The sequence below is a fragment of the Lytechinus variegatus genome, chromosome 3 (genome assembly GCF_018143015.1).
Source record: "Lytechinus variegatus isolate NC3 chromosome 3, Lvar_3.0, whole genome shotgun sequence".
NCBI classification, from domain to species: domain Eukaryota; kingdom Metazoa; phylum Echinodermata; class Echinoidea; order Temnopleuroida; family Toxopneustidae; genus Lytechinus; species Lytechinus variegatus.
The window spans coordinates 67,023,485-67,048,934 of record NC_054742.1 but is presented as its reverse complement, the minus strand read 5'-3'; the positions used below and the strand labels follow the sequence as shown (position 1 = coordinate 67,048,934).

Here is a 25,450-nt window from a genome sequence, read left to right as displayed (position 1 = left end):
ATCTGAAAATGAAACTAAATTTCATCACTTTCGTGTCTCTGCCTTTCCATTTAACTATTTTTCTGCTTGTTCTTTCTTCCCTCATCCACTCTATGCCCAATGATAAACTAGAATGAGATATCTTGAGCAACTCTCGACACTTTCTCAAAACGCCACTGAAACAAAACATCAATAATCCTCAGATACAATAAACAAATACGTGTTTATTAAATTTCTATGATAGAATTGCTTTTAACACATTTACAAAGGAAAATATACAACTTTCTGACTTTAACATCAGGACAAGGAATAGCACAATATATGTTCATTTCATAATGAGACTTTGAACTCACCTAGGAAAGAGAATCACTCAGGCCCTGTTTTTTTTTAAAGAGTCATTTCTTTAATTTGTTTTTAAAAAGAAAGGTCAATCTAACATTTATTTTGTCTTATTCTTCAGGATTAACTTTTAAATCTCGAAAGATTTAAATTTGTATTTAAAACAACAAGGTTTAAATATAAATCGAATATTCACTGCATGGTTACTATATCTTAATCCGCAGCCGTTCTGGATTTATTGTGTATCCAAAGATCAACAAAAAGCAAATTGGCAACCGCATTCGAGCTAAAGTGTAAACTTCATATGTTGCAGGATAAAAGTTTATGCACATATTTCACTCATGCATATATAGTGCAATCAGAAATTAAATCACATCTGGCTGAAAAGTAATTTCTCAATTTTGGGGTCAAAAGAATTGGATATGACATGAGATTTTGCTTTCATAACATTCATCCATTTGGGCAAATAACTATGACATCTGAAATAAAGGTCAATTAATCAAGTTTTATCACAGGAAAGGGGGTGTATTTTCTCCTTAACAGATACCATAGTTTAACTTAAAACTCATAATTCAACTTTATACAAAAAGATTAATAAAAAAAAGAATGGACATGAAGGACATATTTTTCCTTAAAAAAACATTCAAATTCTATGGAAATGTATTGCAACCAATTTAGTTTGTCACAAATCCGTGCAAATAAAAAAAGTGCTCTGATAGTGTGCAAACACAACAAATGAACTATGGCATGACATACGTCAAAATAACTAATAGTAAAACAATGTGTCATATTGGACACTTACATTAAGATAATTACATATTTTGGCATTTCAAATTTTAAATTACACTCTCTTAAAGGGAATTCACTAAACTATTGTGAAGTGAACATCAAAATATTAAACAAAGATGATTATAGACATGGAAATATTTCATTAGAATTGATATGAAAACGTTTTCAATATCAAATAAACACACGACCTGTCAAAATGTACTTTTCTTGTCCTTGAGCCACTCAAATTTGATAAGCGAAACAGATTACAAACAGTAAATTCATAATCATTATTATGACACTGCAGTTTGATACCATAAACAAAACTGCACTAATTGCGCTTAAAGCACAATAGTGCAACTTTTGATTTTGATTATCATATTTTAATCCATCTATATTTCTATTTCATTTGTTCCTAAAACATAGGGTGGATAGAAATATGTGTTTTAGCCTGGTGCTGCACATCAGCATTAATAATCCAATCTATATAATTAAATCAATACTTGTCATATGAATATATCATACACGTACAACCGAGGGTAATCATACTGACCAAAAAAAGACAAAGATTGCTATGAAGTGAAATAATAACTCTGGATTCAAGGCAAACTTTGGTTTGTACCCCAAACTACAAATGCTGCATTGGTGAGAGCTACACTGAATACAAGTCTTGAAAACAATACCTCTGGATTATAATAATAACAATAATGTCATATTTTACCCAGGGAAGTATGAAAACTGTTCTACCAGCCCTGCTTAACATCATAATGTTATTATCAAGTTTGATAGCATCACAATTACAGAAGATTGAAAATGAAGTACTGAATTGATGTTCTATAAAACATTCATGTTTGTATGAAGTTTTTAATAAAGTTTGAAATGAATTTAAATTCAGAAATATGACAAAGTATGTGAAAGTAGTACAGTGGACCAGTTTAGAAAAAAAAAGATTTGCAATTGATTTACGTAAATTCATATCAAGTCATTTATGCCAAGTACTTATCATCCTTCTCACAAAGTCCCAAATCGATGAAAAATAATTTACTGTCATTTTTATTTGAGGCTGTCAATGTAACAAAATTTCAGTCCTTAACAGTCTCACTAAACTTGTGTATCTCATAATACATACATATATTTCATAATACTATCTGTTCCTTTGAACCTTTTTAGTATACAATGCATTTATTGTAATTAAATTTATTTATGGATGATTACAAGATATGAAATCTGTTTAATCTGATTGAAAACAGATCATGGCAAGAGGTTTTTCCATGTCTATCTTTCTGATTGGCATGTGTTTATACATACCAATGATAATTAATCACTATTAATATCATTATGAAGTTGACATAAATAAATATTTGGTTTCACTTTGAATAGTAAACGATCATCATCAGAAGCCGTTTCTGTTGACATGTCATAACCACATTACTTTCCTTAAGAGCAGCAGCTATGCAATGACCATTAAAGAGAAATTCTACCATGATCTCAAATTTGTTCTCTTAAAAGTAGAATAATGAGAGGACTAACATAATTTATAAAGAAAAAAGAAATTCTGATTTTTACCTCACTTGGAAGCTGCACTCTGGTAGTTCATGTAATATAAATTCCACTATTTCCAATTATTAAATAGTTTATGAGGAACCAACAGATCTGTCAAATAAGCCGGTAAACATGTGTGATTGTTTTTGGATGCAATATAAAATAAATGAAATGTAATTCATATAAAAACATAAATTCAAACTATCAGCAAACACCAGCATACATATGACAGCTGCTTGCAGATATGACAACAACAATAGACCTTTAAAATACAAAATATTTGGTATCCCTTGTCAAAGTTTCTTATAAACTTATTTCAACCAAATATTCTGCTATATTCTTTTAGAAATATTGAATTTGACTGGACTCCCCCTTTAATATCATTATTCTTTCAATTTCATGGACTAAATTGACATAAATCAAATCATGTAGGTTTCACTTGTAACACATGTCAGAAGTCACTTAACACAATATCCCATCAACATGTCTGCATCTCTTATAAAAGGGGGGGGGGGGTGGTCCCTTTAGAGGTCAGTTGCACAATGCCAAAATTGCAATGTTATCACAATTGTTATGCTTTATGAAACAGGCCCCTATACTGTAAACTAGTCTTGACACCTATTCCTTTTGATAAAACAAGCAAATGTAATAAAAAGAATAGATATTATGAAGGCTGTTTGATCTTTGTCAGTAAATGAGAACGATTAAAAGGCAAGCTGTGATCCTCTTTGTTCCTTAGCAATATGTCTTTTGTGTGAATAATGTGAAGATTGAAATTTCCAAATACGTTACCATTCAATTTGGTATATATCGCAAGACTACATGATCAAAATGTTACACCTGGGTAAGGACCGACTACTATTTGAGAAGTTTAGGACTAAAGCTGATGCTAATCAATGTAAATATGATTTATTGCCTTTATGTCATGGCCCGGACTAAGAATAGAACTCATTCACACCATTTCAGGAAGTGGTGCGAATAACAGTATCATCAACAAATCTCGGGATAAGACAGTGACTTGGAGGAGTGTGAGTACAATGACTCGGACTTCTATGACCTTTGACCTTCAAACTTGCAACCAAAAATGATTGTCATGCTATCATCATTCCCTTATGCATACCAAATTAAGGCCCCTTTCTTACCCGAGTTCTGATTAACCAAACTCAAATTGAGGTTGATCAAATTATATATCCGTTTGAGTTTAATTCAAATCTATCGCAGCAACTCATTGTAAGACATGACCCTAATATGTTGAATCATTCTTAACTTTAATACAGTGAGAACAAAGAAAAAAAAAGGAAACCAACTTTAATGCCTTGGGTATTGAGGTAGCAAGGTATCAACCAAAGAAAGCCCACCCCGGCACAATTTAAAGAGCCCATTAAGAGACAAATTTCTATTTCATCATTTTAGTGCTATTCTATTCTCGCCTATATAAACTGTTCTCATTAATAACAGTAGTTCATTAATAGGAATAAGTTACCAATTTTGCATTTTCTAAAGAACAGCTTTGCTGTTTTAATCATGTTGTCAATAAAGGGTGTGTAATGATTAGTTATTTCATGTAAATGGCTTTTTATTCAGGAGTGCCACCACATACTCCTGGTAATGGTATCAATTTAAGTGGTATCAATTTAAGTCCACTTTCCCCTATCTAATCATATTCCATATATGCAATGGCTAACATTCAAGACAAAGAGAAACCTTGAATATGTCTCCCAACCTACAGAGGGTAAATACATTTTTGAGGATCTGAAGAGTCCAACCGAGAACTGAGATAGTACACATCACAGCATAATCTAAACTATTTTCATAAGTACTATGGAGAGATACATTGCATATTTGTTTTCTTTCCAGGAAAACTCTCACATAAAACAAATAATGTACATCAAATGCAACAATATTTATTCAATTACAATTGCTTGCACTGTGCTAGTATATAAATATATATCACAATCTCCATGTCCATTTGTTTCAAGAGATAATGAAGCAATAAATAAATACACTAGTATACAATACTCCTACAACTGTGTCTGAATCCGTGTCCACCACACAACATTACAGATAAGAAGCTATTCATGTTATAAATATCAATTTATAGTACCTCACATTCATGAATCCTTTTGTACTCTTCACAAACCTTAGAGAATAATTTCTGAAATGCAAAGTACTTATGGCAAAGTGTGTAAATTTCATTCAAATTTATTAATTATGATTTAAGAATATCTAGGCAGTCCAAATTCACTAGAACTTCAAAATTACAAATTCACTAGAATTTCATTCAATTTATCATTATGATTTAACAGCATCTAGGCAGCAAGAAGAGAGATGACAGATTACATTAAAATTCACAATTCACTAGAACTTTATGAAATAGTCCTTTGGGCAGCAAGATCTTGTATCTCAAATTCACAGGAACATCATGCTTTTTCTTTTTAAGTTTTTAATCGCTAATTAAAATAATCAAAGAAGTGATTTTATTTGTCAAAATCTCACATAATATGTTCATAAATGATAGTGAAACACACCCAGCACAGTTATGACATCATGTAAAGAACATGACGCTGCAGCTGTCCGACACCCAGCGCCCGTCTCACTCACGAGACAAACTTACACCATGTCATGGGGAAAACTGTTCCATTGGATGCATAGTGGCCGCCATGTATATTTACTCTCTTGTACATTTTGAAACCAACCCTTTTTTCACATGAATTACTTCTACATAAGAAGGAAATGTTTAGTTACACCTTATATTCTAACATTAAATAAGTTTAATGTGCTATTCAAAGACATACTTCAGATACTTTTCATTTTGGTGGACTGGTAATAAAAATGTAATATATACTGCTACTAGTTGATTGAATACAAACATTTGGTTGCCAAGATCAACTTTCGTTTTATATTGCATAGAAGTTCAATTAAGTTAATTTGGCTTCTTAGGTAAGATATGGTTTGGAATGCTCCTCAGGGAGTGGAGAAGGTGCAATCGTTGTACGCAGGCACGCAAGAAACCAATGACTGGGGTTAACATGCAAATGCTTTGGAGACGTTGTCCCGATGTATAAAGCTCTATAAAAAAGAATATTTTTACTTATGATAGTAGGGATGATTTTGTATGGCTGGTTTTTCCCACTGTAAGGGAAAAAAGGGTATTTTCATTTATGAATGCGGAATCAGAGGATCCCATACACAGTACATTTTGCCTCCGAAACCACACACTACATGACCTAGCTGCAATCTGATCTTGGAAATAAAAACATATTTGAAATAAATATTCAAATATGAAATAGCATAATGTCCAAGTTTCTGAATATCAGTATAAATGCTTGTGATTCAATCTGCACTGATTGATGGGAGTGTCTTGTTAAAAAAAAATGCCCAATTTTAAACTGTAGTGAGGCTACAGCAAAATTGTGGTCCATTATTTACTAGAAGCTAATTTGGAATTTCCTTTACATGAAAGGCTAGCAGTAAAACAAAGTTTAGATTTCAGTATTCCTACATTAATTTCAAACCTTGAGAACTAGAGTCAATCGTTATAATTCTCCTAATGTATTTTCACTACTCACTTTGAAATCTTGGCCAAGACTGACTTGAAAATAAAAAAGTATTCAAAGCATATGACTACTAGTCATCAAATCTGGTTGCAGTTGGGTCAAGTAGTTTGCGGTGTCATTAAGGCCAAGGGTCTTTACCGGATTGGCTTATTAAAGGCAATCGCACATCTTACAATTTGAAGCAAAACTTTATAGCATTTCAAATGAAAATAAGTATGTGGAACATACTACTATCCAAAGTACTTGTCATTTTGATACTTAAGAAGGAATCTATGACTATCTTGTGTCCCCTTAGAGTAATTAAGGCAAATTCAAACCATAATGATTATGATTACACAGTCAGCTACGATTTTAAGCTTATTTGGCAATTAGTGCACACAAAAGCTTGTGATTGATCAAAATGTTGACATTGGTATTCTTATAATCATTGTGAACCTCAAGAAGGGTCATAAAATTTGTTGACATCATTAGAATTTGCAAAATGCCGTTTCATCCAACATCGCATCGTAGTTCAGTGGCGAGGTGAGCACTGGCCTTTAGGTAAGGGACATACTAGGTTACTTCCAAGGTGATGAATGCACTGTGGTTGAAGTCATTGACGTGGAAGATCTTGAAGACAGTATCTTTGCATTAGGGTCAGGTTGGGCTGCGGGAGTAGCACGGCTCAATCGACCTGGAACATGACAAATGAAGTACAGAGTGGTTTTATTAAGATGAACAAGTAGCACACAATACAAAGCAAAGTTCTCTTTTTTTTCAAAAGACTGTTTACCATTATTATGCATTCTTTGATGTTCATTCAAACCTGTATATAAGGACTGCCAAATGGGACAAGTAAAGAAGACTTTATGAGCAAGTGATCTTTATGGACAGGTTCTGGTTTAAGTTTCAAATACATGTTTCAATGTGGAAAACCAAATTTGGGATCTTTACAAACAGACGGTCCCTCCATACAGGTGGAAGCTAAGGCAGGCTCGACTGAATTAGTTTAATGTTGTTGCAAATATACATGACACATGCAACATTTTCCTTATAACAACTCATAAATACAAGTTTAGCAAAGAAAAATAGGAACTTACTGCCACTGTCCTTTGGAATTAGGTTCTCATCCAGTTGATTGCTCAAACTTTCAAGATGTAGAAATCAGAATACAGAAGTCAAGGAAAAGAAATGTGTTTTAGACACTACACCATGTTGCAAACAGTTCAATTGATTATAATATAATATTGAAATGATCTTCCCTCCTCCCCTTTCCCAGTCAAATACAATATCATATAATCTGCAGAAAATAAAGAAACATATATGCAAAGACAAGGCATTAACAGCCCCCCCCCCCCGTTTTCTAGGCACCTACAAGTAAAACAATGACCTCTGTGACCTTGTTCCCCCTAAATCTTATCAGGGGGCCGTTTCATGATGTAAGTCATAAGCACTGACAAGTTGTCTTTCTCCGACAGTTACCTTAGTAACAGTCAGAGACCAGTGCTCTCAGCCAATCAAAACCATGCATTTTACTGAAATTGTCAGCACTGACAAGTTTAGTCAGTGCCGACAACTTTCATGAAACACCCATCAGGTTGGTGTTCAACAAAGCTGTTTGTAAGTTACAAATGACTGTGATCCTTTCTCGTAGTAAGTGATGCACACCAGATTTTCATTGCCGTTGATTTAGTTCTTAAGAAATGGTCACCAGTCATGGGTAAAGTCACCCGTACTAACTTACTAACAGCTTTATGAAATACCCACCAGGGTCCCATTATGGTAACTTTGCCATCCAATGGTACTACCATGGTAACGATGCTCAACAGCCAATCAGAATCAAGGATTTCATGAAAGATACCATTGGATGGCATAGTTACTACAATGGTCACTTTCATGCAACATGGCCCTGATTTGAAATTGATCTTTAATATGGTTCTTTAGTTATCACCCAGTGGGTGTTTCATAAAGCTGTTCGAAAGTTAAGAGCGAATTTGAGAACTGGTGATTGTTTTTTGTAGTAAATTGGTATACACCAAAATGTTCATTGACGTAAGAAAGGTTCATCAGTTGTTCTGAAAGTCACTCTTTTAACAAACAGTTTATCAAACACCCCTAGAATGAAACCAAGACTGGCAGATGGATGGATAGAACGACAGACAAACCAAAACTAAATGACTCCAGCAACTAACTGCAGCAGACAGAGGCATAAAAACAACATCCATTTATCACAGGTTTGAATGAGGTAAAGGATATCTTCTGCTGCGAAGGTGGTTTTATCGGCCGGTATCTGGGGCGGGGTCTTCACTTTCACCTTCTTTGCTGTCCTGGATGTCTTGGGAGGGGGTGGTGGTATGCAGGAGGCTGGTAGGGTCCCAGTGACCAGACCCTTTGGGAACTTCTGTGCTGCTACCTTCAAACCTGAAAACAAGTAGAGAACAGTAGTCAATGTAGCAAAGATAATTAAAAATCATTTGTGAATCTTGGATGGAAAAACACTATCTCTATTGGAATTGTACACAGTATCATTTTGTGTGATTTTTTTGTTTTTGTCAGACATGCGAGTACAAAATGTTTTGGGATTTTATCAAAGCAAGAAAATGTACATGTATGATGCAAAAGGAAAAACAACTAACACTATGTTGACAGTATTGACAATTTGGTTACTGGGTGGGGGATTAAACAACCACCCCCACCCCCACTGGCTTTGAAAGTTCAACAAGCATGTATCTTCATGAATTAGATGAAACCTGTAACAGCACTTACAGACAATTCAATATTTCAACCCTGAGCACTGAGAGAAAAACAAGTGGAATGCCTCTGGCCGTCTCACCTGCATCACGCGGTTCAATATAGCAGCAGTGCTGACTTTGAATACTACTCTAACTCGCACAAGATGTTCAGTGATACATGGTTACTCTTATGTCCTCTTTTTATGAACTAGACCAATAAACTTACAGAGATATGATGGTTATTCAACAAAAAAACCCAACATGGCCAAAGTTCATTGACCTTACATGACCTTTGACCTTGATCATGTGACCTGAAACTGGAACAGGATGTTCAGTGATACTTGATTACTCTTATGTACAAGTTTCATGAATCAGATCCATAAACTTTCAAAGTTATGATGGTAATTCAACAGATACACCCAATTCGGCCAAAGTTCATTGACCTTTGACCTTGGCCATGTGACTTGAAACGCGCACAGGATGTTCAGTGATACTTGATTACTCTAATGTCCAAGTTTAATGAACTAGACCAATAAACTTTCAAAGTTATGATGGTAATTCAATAGATACCCCCGATTCGGCCAAAGTTCCTTGACCCTAAATGACCTTTGACCTTAATCATGAGACCTGAAACTTGCACAAAATGTTCAGTGATGCTTGATTACTATTATGTCCAAGTTTCATGAATCAGATCCATAAACTTTCAAAGTTATGATGGGAATTCAACAGATATCCCCAATTCGGCCAAAGTTCATTGACCCTAAATGACCTTTGACCTTGGTCATGTGACGTGAAACTCAGGCAGGATGTTCAGTGATACTTGATTAACCTTATGTCCAAGTTTCATGAACTAGGTCCATATATTTTCTAAGTTATGATGACATTTCAAAAACTTAACGTCAGGTTAAGATTTCGATGTTGATTCCTCCAACATGGTCTAAGTTCATTGACCCTAAATGACCTTTGACCTTGGTCATGTGACATGAAACTCTAATAGGATGTTCAGTCAACAGTTATGGCCAAGTTTTATTAACTAGGTCCATATACTTTCTAAGTTATGATGTCATTTCAAAAACTTAACCTCAGATTAAGATTTGATGTTGATGCCGCCGCCGTCGGAAAAGCGGCGCCTATAGTCTCACTTTGCTTCGCAGGTGAGACAAAAAACCTCTTTGGCCACTAAAGGACATTTTACACAAATGAAGCAAAACCTGTACAGTAAAATACCACTTAATATATACTGTATGTCTTTTCTACACCACTCATATTAAAATATACAAGGATTATAATATGTCCTCTTACCACTATAATCCTAGGTTTAGTTTAAAAAAAAATAATTTGGACAATATTTTTCTGGTTACTCTTGAAATAGGGAATCAATACTAGATTTTCCATCATAATCACTTCGTAATATGCCTTGGAGAAAAGTTTTTTTTTCTTTATTGTTCTATTGCAGTGCCCCCCCTCCCCACAAAAAAGTGTAATAATAAAGAGAGGTCCTCATGAAATAAATGTTATAAACCACAGATTTGAGTGTACTGGTGAAATTAAAAAAAATCAGCCATAAGTTAGAATGAAAGTATGATTGCAATTTACTGTTCCCATAAAATGAGTAGCTTTACTTTCAAAGGACATTTTAGGCGTGAATGGTGTTGCTGCTACATTTGACACAAACCTTAAATTACGGGAAATAAGCGGTGGACAAATTCTGTGCACAATATTTTGCAATTTCGCTTACCTCCTGAAAGTAAAAATAAATTATCAAATCCTTTCTGTACAAATGTGGTCGCTGCATCAGTTGATTTCCTTTCGTCCTCATCATATATCACAATGATCTTTCCTGGTTTGTTTTTCTGAAATCAGCAGCTAAGGAAAAGTTTTCATCCTATTCAGCCTTATAGTTAACACATCATCAGGATAAAACAGGTGGAGTTTTGAGACTATATTGGTATCTATGGTGGGTTGTGAAGAGTTGCTTCCATAGTTAATGCATGCTCACTAGTCATACTGACACACAAACCTGTGCATCATTTGTTTTATAATAATAGTGAAATTGTTATGTAAAAATTTACATAAATGTAATCTTGCTTTAGCCACAATGCTCTACAACACCCTCTTAGATCTGATTATTTTTTTTTAAATCCAAAAAGAAACCAGAAAGCATTTAATAGGTTAAAAATATAAAAAAAATACTGTTCTTGTATCATCCATTGGCAGAAAATGCATTTACATACTTGTATATGTATTTCACGAGAATGTGATCCTGTCACACATGTACACACATTGATTTTAGTTGTATAACATCAACTGAAATTTCCAGAGAAAGATCTTTCAGAATCAAGATAAAATATTCTAGGTTACAGAAATTTTTGGTGTGATTTCTCTAAGGTTGCTAGCCTAAAATTTGGAAAAATTGATTAAAATTATGAAAACTTCTATAGTTTAGTACATAATAGGAATAATGGGTTTGCAAAAGTATTAGTGCAAATTCATGAACTGCGAGAACTTCAAACACATGCAAATAATGTAATGTAATATTAGTTCATGAAAAGGATACAAACTCTAAGATGTTCTTTGTAAAGTTGTTGACTGCTCTTGATAACATTGCTGTGGGAAAGCATTCGGCTGGAAATAGAAAAAAAAACGTAGACAGTAAATAGGAAATCAGCAGCACATGACCTGGGGCCCGTAACGCAAAGGTTAGCGATTGATCGTAAGCTTGATTTCACATTTAATTGTACACTGTAGTCAATGGAATCAATCATAGATCATTGCTAAGTTTTGTGTTACGGCCCCAGCCCCTGGACTTCAATGAAGCAATTCCATTGAAGTTTACTATTTTAATGTCATTTCTTTGATCTACAATGCTACATGAAGAAGCACATAATCCATCTATTCAAACAGTCCACTTTAATCCAACGTCCAAACTTATAATAAGTAATGCATGACTTTTGTATGAAAGCGAAAAAGTTCCAATTGTAATCAATTCATAACTTTCAATACATATAGCCATTTCTCTGAAGGAATAACAAGGATTTCATTTTTCAACATTTTATGTAATAAAATGTTTAATACATATCAAACATTCCTTCTGTTCATGCCAAATCTGATTTTGTATTGAAGTCATTCCTAGGGCAAATCACCCGATGCACGAATGTATTTTTCCAATACCTGTAATTATGTGGCACTGCTCATATATTTCTCTCTCCCTCAAATCAAGGAGAAGATACGGACAATCTGACTGTCCTGTGACATCTGACCTTGGGGTCGGGTCATCCACATACTCTCCAGACAGATCAAACTCCCCTACACCCGCTATTACACTGCAATAAGTATCAAGAATATTCATTAGACATTTTTATGATGACAACGATAAGGACGATGATGATGATGTTGAAGATAATGATAATGATGATGATTATGATGATGATGGTGATGGTTTTGGTGAATATTGGTATTGTTGGTTATAGCATGGAGCTATAAAAAAGCTTCATGGTTTAGTAAAGAGCAAAGTGATGACAATAATATTGATCATGGTGACAGAGTTTGTGAAAATGGGGATGATGGTGATGAACTGACAATGCTGGTGATAATCATCATCATTATAATCTTCAAATACTTTTCTAAAAAGACATAAAAAACAATCTAACTGTGACATCACTTTGACCAAACTTGGTGCAACAAATATAACAGTTATAATTGTGCCATATGAAAACACATTTTCATTTTAAAGATCATATGAAGTCTCTATAATCACTAGATTAAAAATGTTAACATGAACTTCAACATTAAACCTACAACAATTTGACTGTGCTCAATTGCAAACAAACTAGAGATAATAAAAATTATATATTCAGAAAATATATCATGACAAAACAATAAACATATAGAAAAAAATCCATGTGATGTGACTAGAGAATGCAAGATAGAGAATAAAGTAGTTATGTATTGGCTTGTTCATCTCACAGATACTGTCATCTTGGATATATGTTTTATCATCAGGTGACTGTACAAATCATGGATTACATATTGACCAAGAGGTTGTTCTAAATGTAAGTTATGCTAAACGATAAATCCCTATGTAGCAGGCTTCAGATGATGATCCAGTAGTGCATAAAATCATGTATTAAAATCGTGCATAACTTGTGAACAGCAGTGGCCCATATAAACAAAGAGCTTAGTGATCCTCATAGAAATTTATTTTTACAATTGATTGCATTGACTACTATGTCCAATTAATCGTGAAAATCAAGCATACAATTCATCCCTAACCTTTGTGTTATATGGACCCAGGAGTTGTAAAGGCCTGCAATCAATCAAAAAAATCAATCAAAAAAATACCAAACTAATGTTTGGTATATGCAATTTATAAATTTTACCCAGCACTCAATGCAGCATCAGGAAATAGAGAGGACTCAAAAGAAAAACATAAACTAGATTTCAATTCATCATGTGGACGAATAAGGTAGTCTGTCGCAGATAGATACAGACATTATTATTTATTGATCGCAAGTTAAAAGTTTTCAAACATAACCTAGCTTATGCATAATGATTCTATTATTAAAGATTAAGTTCAGAAGGCAAATATTTTCAACAATTATTTTTCACAGGTTGGATTTAACCTCTCTTGGAGTATACCAACCCTTACATTGAAGAGTGGATACCATGCGAGACCCTAAAAAACGTAAAAAGGACGTCTTTTTCACGATAGGGCACGTTACATAATTAACGTGATACTGATAAGGGTGTCAAAAACACAAAAATAATGAAAAAAGGGTACATGTATCTATTTCGTTAGGAAAGTTACGTGTTTAGGATCAAATTTGCGGGAATAAAACAAAATTAAAATGTTTTATTATAAAGGATGTCCTTTTTGCCCAAACATTACGTGTTTAGAGTCCGATTTGCACGAGGTGTGGAAGGTGGGGTCGTACTAAACCAAATGATGTGTAAGGGTAAAAGCAACGACCGAAGGACCCTTGACATTACAATAAAATATTTCTGTACTTGTTTAGGGGTTTATTTCAGGAAATACTTGTCAAGAGTATCGATTTGTTCAAAATTCATGTTAAGGGTAGGGTTTTACACGACAATACTTGTTATTTGTTAAGGGGTGCATTTTCAATATATGGAAATTATGTGTTTAGGGTGCTTTTCGAGACCCCATGCTCGCGCATTGTATCCACTCGTAAATGGAAGTGGCCCGCTGGGATACCAACAAACTCCCATTCATTTCATCAATATCTGGGGGATAGAAATCAAAGTTCTGTGTTTTTCTCTCCAACGAATGCACAGGAGATAATTAAAATTATATCTAGCCTAAAATTAAATAAAAGTGAAGGATTTGATATCATTGATAACAACCTTCTACAGAAAACTATGAATCATATACATATAATTGACCCTTTTATTTATATATTAAATTTGTCATTATTGGGAAATATTCCAAAATCAATGAAAATTTCTAAGATAAATATCCATCAATTGATCGCAAGTCAAAGTATCAATCGATTGTGAGTAGAGTATTGATCGCAAGTAAGTCCAAGTATCAATCTCAAATTAAAGGATTGACTGCAAGTCAACGTATTGATCGCAAGTCGTAGTTACAATCGCAAGTTATAGGATCGATTGCAAGTTATAGGATCGATCGCAAGTTGAAGTATCAACTGCTAGGAATTATATTATATGCATCTATAGAAAAGAAACAGTGATTGTATATTGATGTAAAGCACAAAAATGCTTTTGAGCATTTTTTAAGCATGTGACTATATTCATATTACAAGTGGACAAGAGTGTTGATACACATGTTTTCATTTAAAGGTGCTTCTGGTGAAACATAAAAAAAGAGATTGGCATAGATCTAACGCCGAAACATACTTGTGGGTTGTAGCATGTGATTATTCAGATAGCAAGTGGACAAGAGTGTGTATTCATTTCAATAAAGGCGCTTTCACTGAAAAGTAAAAACATATCAATTTGATATTCAGTGCCGAGTGGGAAGCATTTTTTTTATAATCATCATTGGTTGAATGAATAAGTAATTTAAATGCAATCACAAAACAAAGATCATTTTTTTTGCAATTCACATCAAAATGGAATACAATTGAGAGCACTATTTTGCTTGAATACAATTTCATAAATACCTGCTTATATCACACTTAGGTAGAAAAAATCTTTTATCTTTCTGTGGCACATATTGCATTTCACTTGGGACAGAAAAAAGAGAATGTAACTTGTGATTAGGACAACAGGTACAAGATTCCGACAGATATATTTCTTAATAATATCTGCCATCACCAGGTATATTTGGAAAAATGGTCTTGTCTTAGAGGCATTTATCAATACAACACTTTGATATACAAGAAAAATGTAACAATATTCTACATGTAAAGAGCATTTATCAATCTGAAGAAAAACACCCTTTCTCAATTCTCTTCTATCATCCTAATTCATTTCACAATATAGCATCTGCCCAGCAATATATCAAATTCTCCTCACAATATCAAATTTTCGCCAAGGGTCGACCTTGTCAGAAAACCAAGGGCAGATGGATTGAAAAGGTGTGAACACCGACATTTACATCATTTTGGATGAGTCAGGATAGGATGCCAGAAATATTGGCCGTAACATGTGGAATATTTGGATATCCCATGAAGTTAAACTAACCAATATAATCATCATTATCTTGGTCATCATTCAATAGGCCATCCGATATGGCATGGTATTGCAAATATAAATAAAGCTTATAGGGAATTTGACAGATTTTAGTGCAATATGCTCTGATATGTTGCACAGGCAAATCATGCACAGAAAAATATGCATTTCAATGCACCACTGAAGGGCCATGTAGGTAATACATGCAATTTTCATGAATGCTAATAAGGTAGACTTTACAGTCAACAGTTTAAACAAATATGCCTAAAGATCATGGCATTGCCAATGTTCTGTATGATAACTCAGGCAGTAACTTACACATGTATACCCAACCCTGTGATTTTTTCTACCATTGACTTTTTCATTTTGATCAACCAAATTATATTTCAATATTTGGTATTTGTGACGTATAGCATTTTAAATGTTTGAGAAATTCATAACAATCAGGAAAAACAGACAAGTTCTTCAGATAGAAATTAAGATTCAATATGAGGGGAGATTTCTAACTAAAATGCTGATCAATAGCATTCATCATTTGAATGCATAAATTGAAATCTGTTTTTACTATGCTAATACTAATGTCTCACAACAAAACCAATGATGAGAACTTACTCAATTACAGGTAGAGAATAACAAGCACAATGGCTTGATCATTTGTGACATCGCATGACAGCCAAATGGTATGTTTTGGAAGGAGTATTGAGTAATGGTATATAGGGGCACTGTTACTGCTTGTGCAGTTAAAGGATGCCTAACGAGAATTCTTCTTTAAAATTCACCTAATTCTAGCTGGAGAAAAGTTGTGGAGGAATTTGTAAGCAGTTTTGTTGTCAAGTACTTGAAGAGTAATTTGGTATCAAGTATGGCAGCAAAAAGACAGTAAGATCTAGATACTTCTGAGAATGAAAAACTGGCTCCTACGAAGAAAGCAATTACTACTATTGATGCTAGATGCCAATGGACTCGCAGGCTGATGGTCTCGGCGGTTGTAACACTTCATTGTTATGTAAATTAATTAAAAAATCATATTTCAACCAAGTTTACATGTTTAGAGAGTCCTCATGATTTAATTAAATGTAGTTACTGTGAAAATGCCAAAGGTCTCTGTCCAAAGGTTTGAATACACACAGGCTCTTTTAGTGACAACTGTGTTCTCCAACCCATTCAATAAAAGAACACTGTATACATATCATACCTTATTTCATGTTTCTAACCACCCTTTCACGCGGAAAAAAAAATTGTTATCTGAATGATGATTCCAGTGAAAAATAAGGCTAATGACAAATTTTTAGCATGTGTGCAACCAAACCAGAACATGATTAGAATCATGAATGCTAATCACAAATTCAAATTTTACTCCGGAGGTGAATTCCACTTAAGTTTTACTCATATTAGTTTTCGAGTGAGCATGTAAAAGGTCTGATGATCAATTCTAAAAGACGAATTGCAATCATCATTACAATGATGATTCAAGATTCATGTGTGAAAAGGCCCACTGTTACTTCAAGAACTTTTCTTCTTTTTTATTATTTGATTACCAATGTGAATTTCCTTTTCTCTTAATAGATGGAGACTTTTTTATAGATTGCCTACCTTTGAAGTGTTGATCTTGATGATAAAGGTGTTTCGGGTTGTCCTCCAAAGTCACCCTCTGTCAAAGCTAAGGACGGAACAGGGCTCTGACCATCACCACTACCACCGTTCATGTTTATATCGGTCGTTTCAGGTCTTTCTGCTTCTAGAATGGTGAACAAAGGCATAGGATCACCCATAAATAAAAAGATGTTTAATTGTTTAAACTGTGTCTAAATAATTTAGTATCAATTTTTTTATTTTATTTCATTTCATCACTGAAAATTTATTTTGCAAATTTCATTGCCATTGAAGAATTGTGACTCCATACCTTTTCGGTACTTAACCATTTGATTCCATTAAATGGATTAAAAATCACATGTAACTACTGCTATGATTGCACCATCAGATACAAGCCGCTTCTTGAATACATGCTCTCAGATTACAGGGTAACACATGGAAAATGATGTGAGAATTTCAGATCTACATACATTTACACTTGACTATTTAATATCAGACAGGAGAGGAATATTCGTTTCCATGTTTTCAAAATATATCACAACTTAAAAAAAATGAATAAATAAATACTATGTACTTGCCCTTCCAAATATATTTTGGTATGTACATGTACAAAATCCCTCAGGTACAACAGAGCCCTGTCTTACAAAGAGTTGCGATTGTTCCAGTCAATCACAACTATAGAAAGCCAGCAACGTCAACATCTAAAATGCATTTATATTCAAATCATTTACTAAACATGATGCATATTCATACATTTCATCATTTTTTGACAATTCAGAGTGCTTCTCTTCATTTTCAAAATACATTGTGCAAGTTTCTGAAGGAAAAAAATTATGACATTGATGGATTTCCATAAAGACGTTGATTGGATCAATCGCAACTCTTTGTAAGATGGAACCCTGGTAAATTTGATAAAAGCCTGAATTTGTGAACCTCTACCTGATATGCTCCTCATCCTTGACTGATCCTTTCTTTCATTCTCCCTAATACTGTGTACTTGTATAACCTGTAAAGAGAAAGGGAAAAAACAGGAATGGAGGGAGAGTGAGAGAGAGAGAGGGAAAAGATCGGAGAGAGGGGGGGGGGGGGGGCAGCAGAAAGAGAGGATGCACAGAGACAGAGACAGAGAGAGAGAGACAGACAGACAGAGATAGGGAGAGGAAGGAAATACCTGAAATGAGCTTTCCATATCACCTAGCAACCAGGCTCAGAGTGGTGACACACTGATACATGCCTGTGGTGTAATTTGACAGCTTTAATAATAAATGTCATCTATGAAGTTAATTGGCTGCCATATATATAGCTGAATTGTAATATTATTATGCTCATAAAAGTAAAAATCTGACATAGACTGCCTGCTTACGGCATGGAGAATCAATTGAGCAGAAATTTCAACCTACCCCAAAAATTAAACAAACTGAAAGGTTGTACAACTTGTTGCGTAAATGTGCATGAAAACAAAGTGCTGGTATTTAAATTGCTTTGCTTGCTTTATTCATTAAATCTAAAACACTTTTTGTACAATATTCATTTTATTATTTGCATCTTATTTCATTTGTAGTATTTCACAATTATAATTTCACTACTCTTAAACATTACCAAAATATCATGTGCATGGAGGCCATTGATTGTTGCACATGAAATTGATCAGCATAATTATACAGAAAATCTGACTGCAAATTCTACAAAACTTTTATAAAGAAATTAAACAATTTATAATCATGAATTAATGCACTGTACACGACAAAAAAAAACAGGGAGGAAGAAGGTCATGAAACCCACAAAATATCCATTTAATTGTGTTTTCATTACAGATAATCTAAATAATTAATAATTTTGCTGTCGATCTAGACCAGTAAATGAGTTCATTTGAAAACTCACACTATTGGAGACTCATGTATTCTCAAGAAATCTCATGATGCCGGTGTCTAAAATAAATTTGCCAACTCAGATATATAGGCCTACATTATCTTTTTATTGAGTTAGTCAAGAAGTCAGAGCTTTCCCAGAGAGATCTCAAGAAGAGCATAATGTCCTTGAGAGGATAGCAAATATTTGGCACTTGTCTGCTTTATTACAAGCATGAAGATATTCATGGCATCCTCTGCAACAACTTGCAGCGAAACTCTACTCAAATAACAATATCCTTTCTTTTTCATTTTGAAAGAGAACCAACCACACTACAGAGATAAAGGAGAGAGTAGAGACATGGGGGAAAAGATTACAAATTATGAGGGGGGGGGTGGGGTTTAAGTAATCATGTAGAGAATGAGTAACAACCTGATATTTTGTTCAATTTTAATGTTCAGGAATCCCCCTTCCTCTCCTATCAAAAAAAACTTTTTCTTCATTTTTTTTAAGTTCTGACTGACAGTAGCACATAAGACACACTGAACATACAGATCATCTGTTTGTTTTTTGTTTTACCTCCATGGTACATTGTAAGCCTACATGAGAGTTGTGATTCTCAACTTAAACAATTACGTTTCATAAAGCTGTTCATAAGTTTAAGCAACTTAAGCAACTTTAAGAACGACTAGTGAACCTTTCTTACGCGCTAAATAATCACCAATGAACATTTAATAGTGAATATCATTTACAACTAAAAGGATCCCCAGTCGTTCTTAAAGTCGCTCTTAACTTACAAACAGCTTTATGACACGGCCCCAGGAAAGACGTGATGGTTCAGATGAAAAGCTAAAATGTGTGCACAAGTTATTTACAAAAGCCCTTCTTCTAATTGCTGTTCAATAGATCTCTTCTAACCCCCAGGCAATGCAAATGAAATTGGCACACATTTAACAATTGAACTTGCTTTCAATTCCATCCAGTTTGAGTACAGAACAATTTCCAAATGAATGCATTTCCATGCAGCCTTTACCACCAGTATGCAGTGACTAATCAAGAGATCAACACTTCTTACAGTACATCATCATCATTATCACTGTCATCATCATCACAATCTTCATCATCATCATCATTTTTAAATCATCCTCGAACTTTGTCTCTCTTTTCCTCCTCTTCCTCCTTCTCCTCCTATTCATCATAATGATTCATCCTTCAAATTTATGATCATAATCATCTTGTTCATCCTGATCACATTATAAAAATCATAAATTGCATTAAATAAACTTAAAATCAATAAACAATTATTAAAAGAAAACTGTTCAAAGCAATTACTTGGTAATCTATCAATGTTATAATTGGTTTATATATTCTATAACACAGTGGAGCCTTCCTTGTCATTTGAAAAAAAAATCAGCCTCCACAGAAATTCATCTACATACGTCTGAACCCCCCCCTCCAAAAACAAAACAAGGCATACAACCTAGCTTCTTGTATGTCTTCTTATAGCAAAGATGCAGCAGATGGCTCAATGACATTTGCTCCATTCTAAATTCCACATACTAACTGAAAGACAAACTTCAACCCTGGGTTTAAAACACTATACCCTCCTCAAAAACCTACATTGTAACCCTATTGCAACCCTTACCCTACATCTCAGATGAAATTAAGGCCAAGACAATTGTCGCTAGAGCAAATGTCGTGTCACCTGGCAGATAGATGACTCTTGCATGCACAAAAACAATGTTATACCAAAATACATTCCCTGGAATATGTGTCAGGATAATAAAATGCAATTAAATATCAATGTGAAACCAGCAATTCAACAAATTCTTCCTGTTATGAATCAAACATATACAAGTGAAAGAATCACTTTTCTTTCTCGGATAAATAAAAGATTCATCATGAATACATGTACCTACCTCGAAACAAACACATTGATGTATGTTGTAAACTAATAAAATATAAATGGTTAGATGAAACATAGTAAATTTAAATTTGACAATGAGATCAATTAAAATAGGCCTACACTTGAATTCATTGTTAACTTCATCTTTATTTATTGCTGATGAAAAAGTATTCTGTTTGCATTTACTCACCAATTGAACAAATGTTGTCACTTTCATACGTTTGAAGATTTCATTATTCCTATATCTGTAATCTGGAAAAAAATACAAAGAGTTTATAAATAAGAAAATGTTAGCTGTGTATTTCTTTACAGACAGATAACACAACAAAGTAAGGAAATGTTAATGCAGAATGTAAAATGCTTCAACAGCATTAGAAACACAGATCATCTTTTGAGCTCAAACAGAATCTGAATCAGGAAACCATGACAACAATGCTTGCATCTCAGAACACTTAGGCAATAATAGTGACATCACTGTCAATGGTAGTCATTATGAAATATGAACCATAAAGATATCCAAGTGATCAATATAAGTACAGGCTTCCAAATTTAGACTCTTTGGAATAAATCCAACCATGATAAGTTGATCGCAATCATCACCGCATTGCAACCATCTAATTGATCATTGAATGATCAGAAGATTTTGAGTAAATTGGCAGCAAAAGCTGGGTGCTCATCCGAGCACTTACCACATTTATTCTTATCGAGAATAATGCTAAGCCTTAGCTTTGTCCTCGCCTTCCTATTCGTTACATCTTTCTGGACTTCACGATGAGTCAGATCACCTGCTCCTATGTACTTGTCCCGAGGACTCCTTGGACTAATCATCGCCATGGTAACATTTGATTTTAACACCCGATGGAATAATCACTGTGTATTCCGAAAACTTGGATCAATTGATAACGATTTCACTGCCCTTCATAGACTCAAAAATGTCGAGTCAGTTGCAAATCTCTCTCGTAGATCTACAGACTCGTAAAGGAAGAGGTTCAGGGGATACCTTCATGAAAGTCTAATACATGCAGATAAAAATAATGCTCTGTGAGCTTTCCAAAACTCCAGACAACATGTGCCAGGCATCAGAACGGTTTATAAATAAGTCCTGATCAACTCAATGTTATATCCAATGTTAGCATCCTGTCAGTCAGAGAATCGTTCAAATACTTTCACAAAATATAAATGTCCTGAAACATCCAGTTTATTTTGAGGGTGTCAACAATATTGATTTCTGGAAGTCAAGACAGCTGGAAAAAGTGAGAGAGATCGATGCCGAATTGTCAAGGGGAAAAGCCAAAAGCTCTTCCTATAATCCCCTATAACACCCTCGTACAGGTAGTTTTATAGTGAAGTCTCGGTGTCCAATCGGCAGCACTGGAGCGTAACAGGTAAAACCCATGTCAATACAGGAACCCGACTGAGAAGGTTCTTGCACTGTGCAAATATCAACGCATACTTTGGCAAGTGTTTCTTGTTAAAGTTAAACATATGCTGGACGGACACTGATCGTGCAGGCAACACCACACCGTGAGCAACCTGGAAGCTGTTGTCATGGCGACATCAAGCCAAATATCTATGCATCGAAGAGTTAGCAAATATTGAACAGCCCGGGGAGGCTGTTTTTAGACGTACTGAGATCCAAACACTCCCTCATCAGTTTAATAAAATGAGAAGAGCATGCATCAATAGAAACCTCTAATGAGGGGTAAACATGTACATACATGAGTGACCTAATTATAGAACAATTATCCACAAGCATCAGCATGTACACAAGCAAACTAAAAGCTTGGCATGGGGTGAACAATTTGAAAATGACTGGTCAGTCAATTCACAAGACAATGCAATGCTCTGCTTTATCTTTTAACTGTCCCTTTGTGTTCTAAATTGCCATATGATATAGATGTTAGGCCTATACGCAATATGTAGTTCTCAGTTTTATATAATTATATATTTCTTAAAAAGAAAAAGGGATTTTCTTTCTTCAGAATTTAATGAGACAAAATAAACTAAAAGTACATTTAGTGATGTCAGTATACATGGGCCATATTCTATAGGTTGTATGTTTTCTAATGTGTACTTTGATGTTATGGTAAAATCCATATTCTGAAATCTGAAAATAATCAGAACTTTTTGAGCTTTATTTTTTTTTCTTTAACTTTTGGAAAATTATTTCATAAATTTTATCACAATTTGGTTGAAGTTCAGACTCTGTCTGAATAGTGGAGACTCTTCATATTTGTTTCTTCTTTGAAGAGTAACTCTTCTATGCACTGCCCTCTATGTCAATGGGACACGTGTTCATTCAACCCACGGGTCAGTGACAATCGGCAAATGTGTAAATTCAATTCAAACAGAGAGCCATTTCTTCAAACTGTTTGGAGAAATCTAAAGCTGACATTGTATACTGCCCTCTGTGTTCAAAGACACACACAGTCTGTTCAACACAAATACTTGGAAACATTCTCAGAAATCATTTATCCCATGAACAAGTAGATCGACAAAAATTATTCCACCTGTGCTTAAGTAAATGTATAAATTTGCAACTTGAACTAACGATTACAAAAATTTACAAGTGTATAGTTCAATATTGTATCTGTAGACCAAATTTTCACAGACATATATGCCTTTAATATTTTTCCAAATGATCAGTTTGCTTCACAATGAAGCACATTTTGAGGAAAATCAGAAGGTATTTTTTGCTGTGATGTAAATGATTTGTGCTGAAATGAGATGTGACTATTATGAATGAATCCGGATGTCCATAAAGCCACAAACTAACAATTTGCAGTAAATTTAATTGCAATATACCTTTTACGTTTTAACATGAGAATTGATGAGCAGAGTTTATTGAACAGTAAACATGGTAAATTTTACTGCAACCATGCCAAATACTGTACATGTAGCATTACCACTTTGGTATCAGATTCATTTATTGATATTAAATCAAATCAAATTTTCCATATTTGGGCTAGTGAGCTCAAAAATAGCCCCGGAAAATAAATTATTAATTTTTTCCCTGCAACGAAAAACACCTTCCAATGAGCCAAGTGTAAATATAAACCAAAAATGGTATTAAATTATTTGAGAGTTAAGCTTCTCTTTCAGGACACTTAAGCTACAAAATTATGACTATCACTTTGTGTTCACAACATATTTTTGTTTTACCAACTTGGTATGATACTTCAACTGCTATATCATTTCAAATGAAAATGCTGATTGGTAAACATTATAAACAACATCAATTATGTCACTTCCAAATTTAAAAATATTTGGAGCCACAGTCAATATAATCAATAATGCACTCATCAATGAACTGATCGAATTTATTAGCCTCACAATGTGTCAATGGCGGTTATTCAACCATGGACCTGATCACACGCGCATGCATGCAATCAGTTGATTACTATCTTACATCATGGTGTTACTATGGTCTCAGCAAAAAAAAAATACTATCTTGATTGAGAACATCATCAATTCAACCCAGGGAAGGAGTTTTCACTGCTTCTTTTAAAAGGTTGTCATTGTAGAAGTCTAGATAATAAAAATGTGAAGGGAATGATTTATTTTTAAACAAAATGATGTTGGATCTTTCTGTACAACCATGGATCTATAAAGAGCAATGGTAATAGTTTGATCATTCTATTTGATTGCTGAACTTGTAGAAATATGTTATCATATTAGGAGCCCATTGCAGAAAGAGTTGCGTTTAAACGCAAGCCAAAAAATTGATTGGTTGATTTTTTTTTTTTTTTTCAATCTTTTTTCCCTCCACAGGGATTTTATTGGCAATGAAAAATCAATATATACAGAGTACAATGAATAATACAATCACTGATATAAACAATGAACTGACAAAATAATTTTACATGTGTAAGTCAAACAATAAAGAGATTTTTCAATCGAAACCATCTTTTGTCAAATCTGTGTTGGTTGAAATTAAGTTGGGCAATGTATTTTTCATTTTGGTAATAATTGATTATTGAGGATTTGATGATACTGAAAAGAGAATTGTTTTGTTTATTTTACAATCATACACAGTCTTTCTTACTATAATAAAAATACAATTGAGTGCACAATTGTTTTTTCCAATAAATCCGAATATTTTATTTTCATCTGAAAAGTATAGAGTCTCATTGGTTTTGGTCCTAATCCAGTCCTCTAACTCTTTCCAAATGTGATTAACATGCCTGCACTCCGAGTATAGATGCAAAACCGTTTCAATTTCTTTTCGACAGAAAGTGCATTTGTTTACTGAAACTAATTTCAATTTGAAAAGCAAATCATTTGTAAATAATATACGTTGCACAACCTTATATTGAAACCAACGCAATGTTACATCAATGGTACACTGAAAACCCAATGAGCAATAAGATTCCCACCTTTTATCTTTCAGATCAAATATGCACTTCCATTTAAGAAAGCTTTTATTTTCTGTTTTTCGTCGTTTCAATAAAATGGAATAAATATGCGAGCATCCTTTTTTAAGTTTAGTAATAAATGCTAGCACATCTGGAATTAATGGTTGGGGGATTCTATTGAATGTAGATCTTTTGTAG

General features: G+C 34.0%; 1 protein-coding gene across 2 annotated transcripts in view; it reads right to left on the bottom strand.

The window, feature by feature from the left end:
* Positions 1 to 183: 183 nt before the first annotated feature.
* The window catches only part of LOC121411739 (centrosomal protein of 41 kDa-like), a 38,372-nt gene continuing 13,105 nt past the window's right edge, over positions 184 to 25,450 (bottom strand). Inside the window, exons 1-10 of one of the 2 annotated variants that reach the window (XM_041604576.1) lie at positions 21,587 to 22,210; positions 21,088 to 21,149; positions 18,083 to 18,149; positions 17,144 to 17,288; positions 12,068 to 12,219; positions 11,454 to 11,521; positions 10,635 to 10,749; positions 8,421 to 8,585; positions 7,265 to 7,321; positions 184 to 6,858 (exon numbers count right to left, since the gene is read on the bottom strand). In XM_041604576.1, coding sequence (XP_041460510.1) covers positions 6,743 to 6,858; positions 7,265 to 7,321; positions 8,421 to 8,585; positions 10,635 to 10,749; positions 11,454 to 11,521; positions 12,068 to 12,219; positions 17,144 to 17,288; positions 18,083 to 18,149; positions 21,088 to 21,149; positions 21,587 to 21,731 — 1,092 coding nt within the window. In that variant the 5' untranslated portion in view covers positions 21,732 to 22,210 and the 3' untranslated portion in view covers positions 184 to 6,742. Of the gene's footprint in view, positions 6,859 to 7,264; positions 7,322 to 8,420; positions 8,586 to 10,634; positions 10,750 to 11,453; positions 11,522 to 12,067; positions 12,220 to 17,143; positions 17,289 to 18,082; positions 18,150 to 21,087; positions 21,150 to 21,586; positions 22,211 to 25,450 lie in introns of those variants that run through there. The other variant, XM_041604575.1, reaches the window with a different exon arrangement.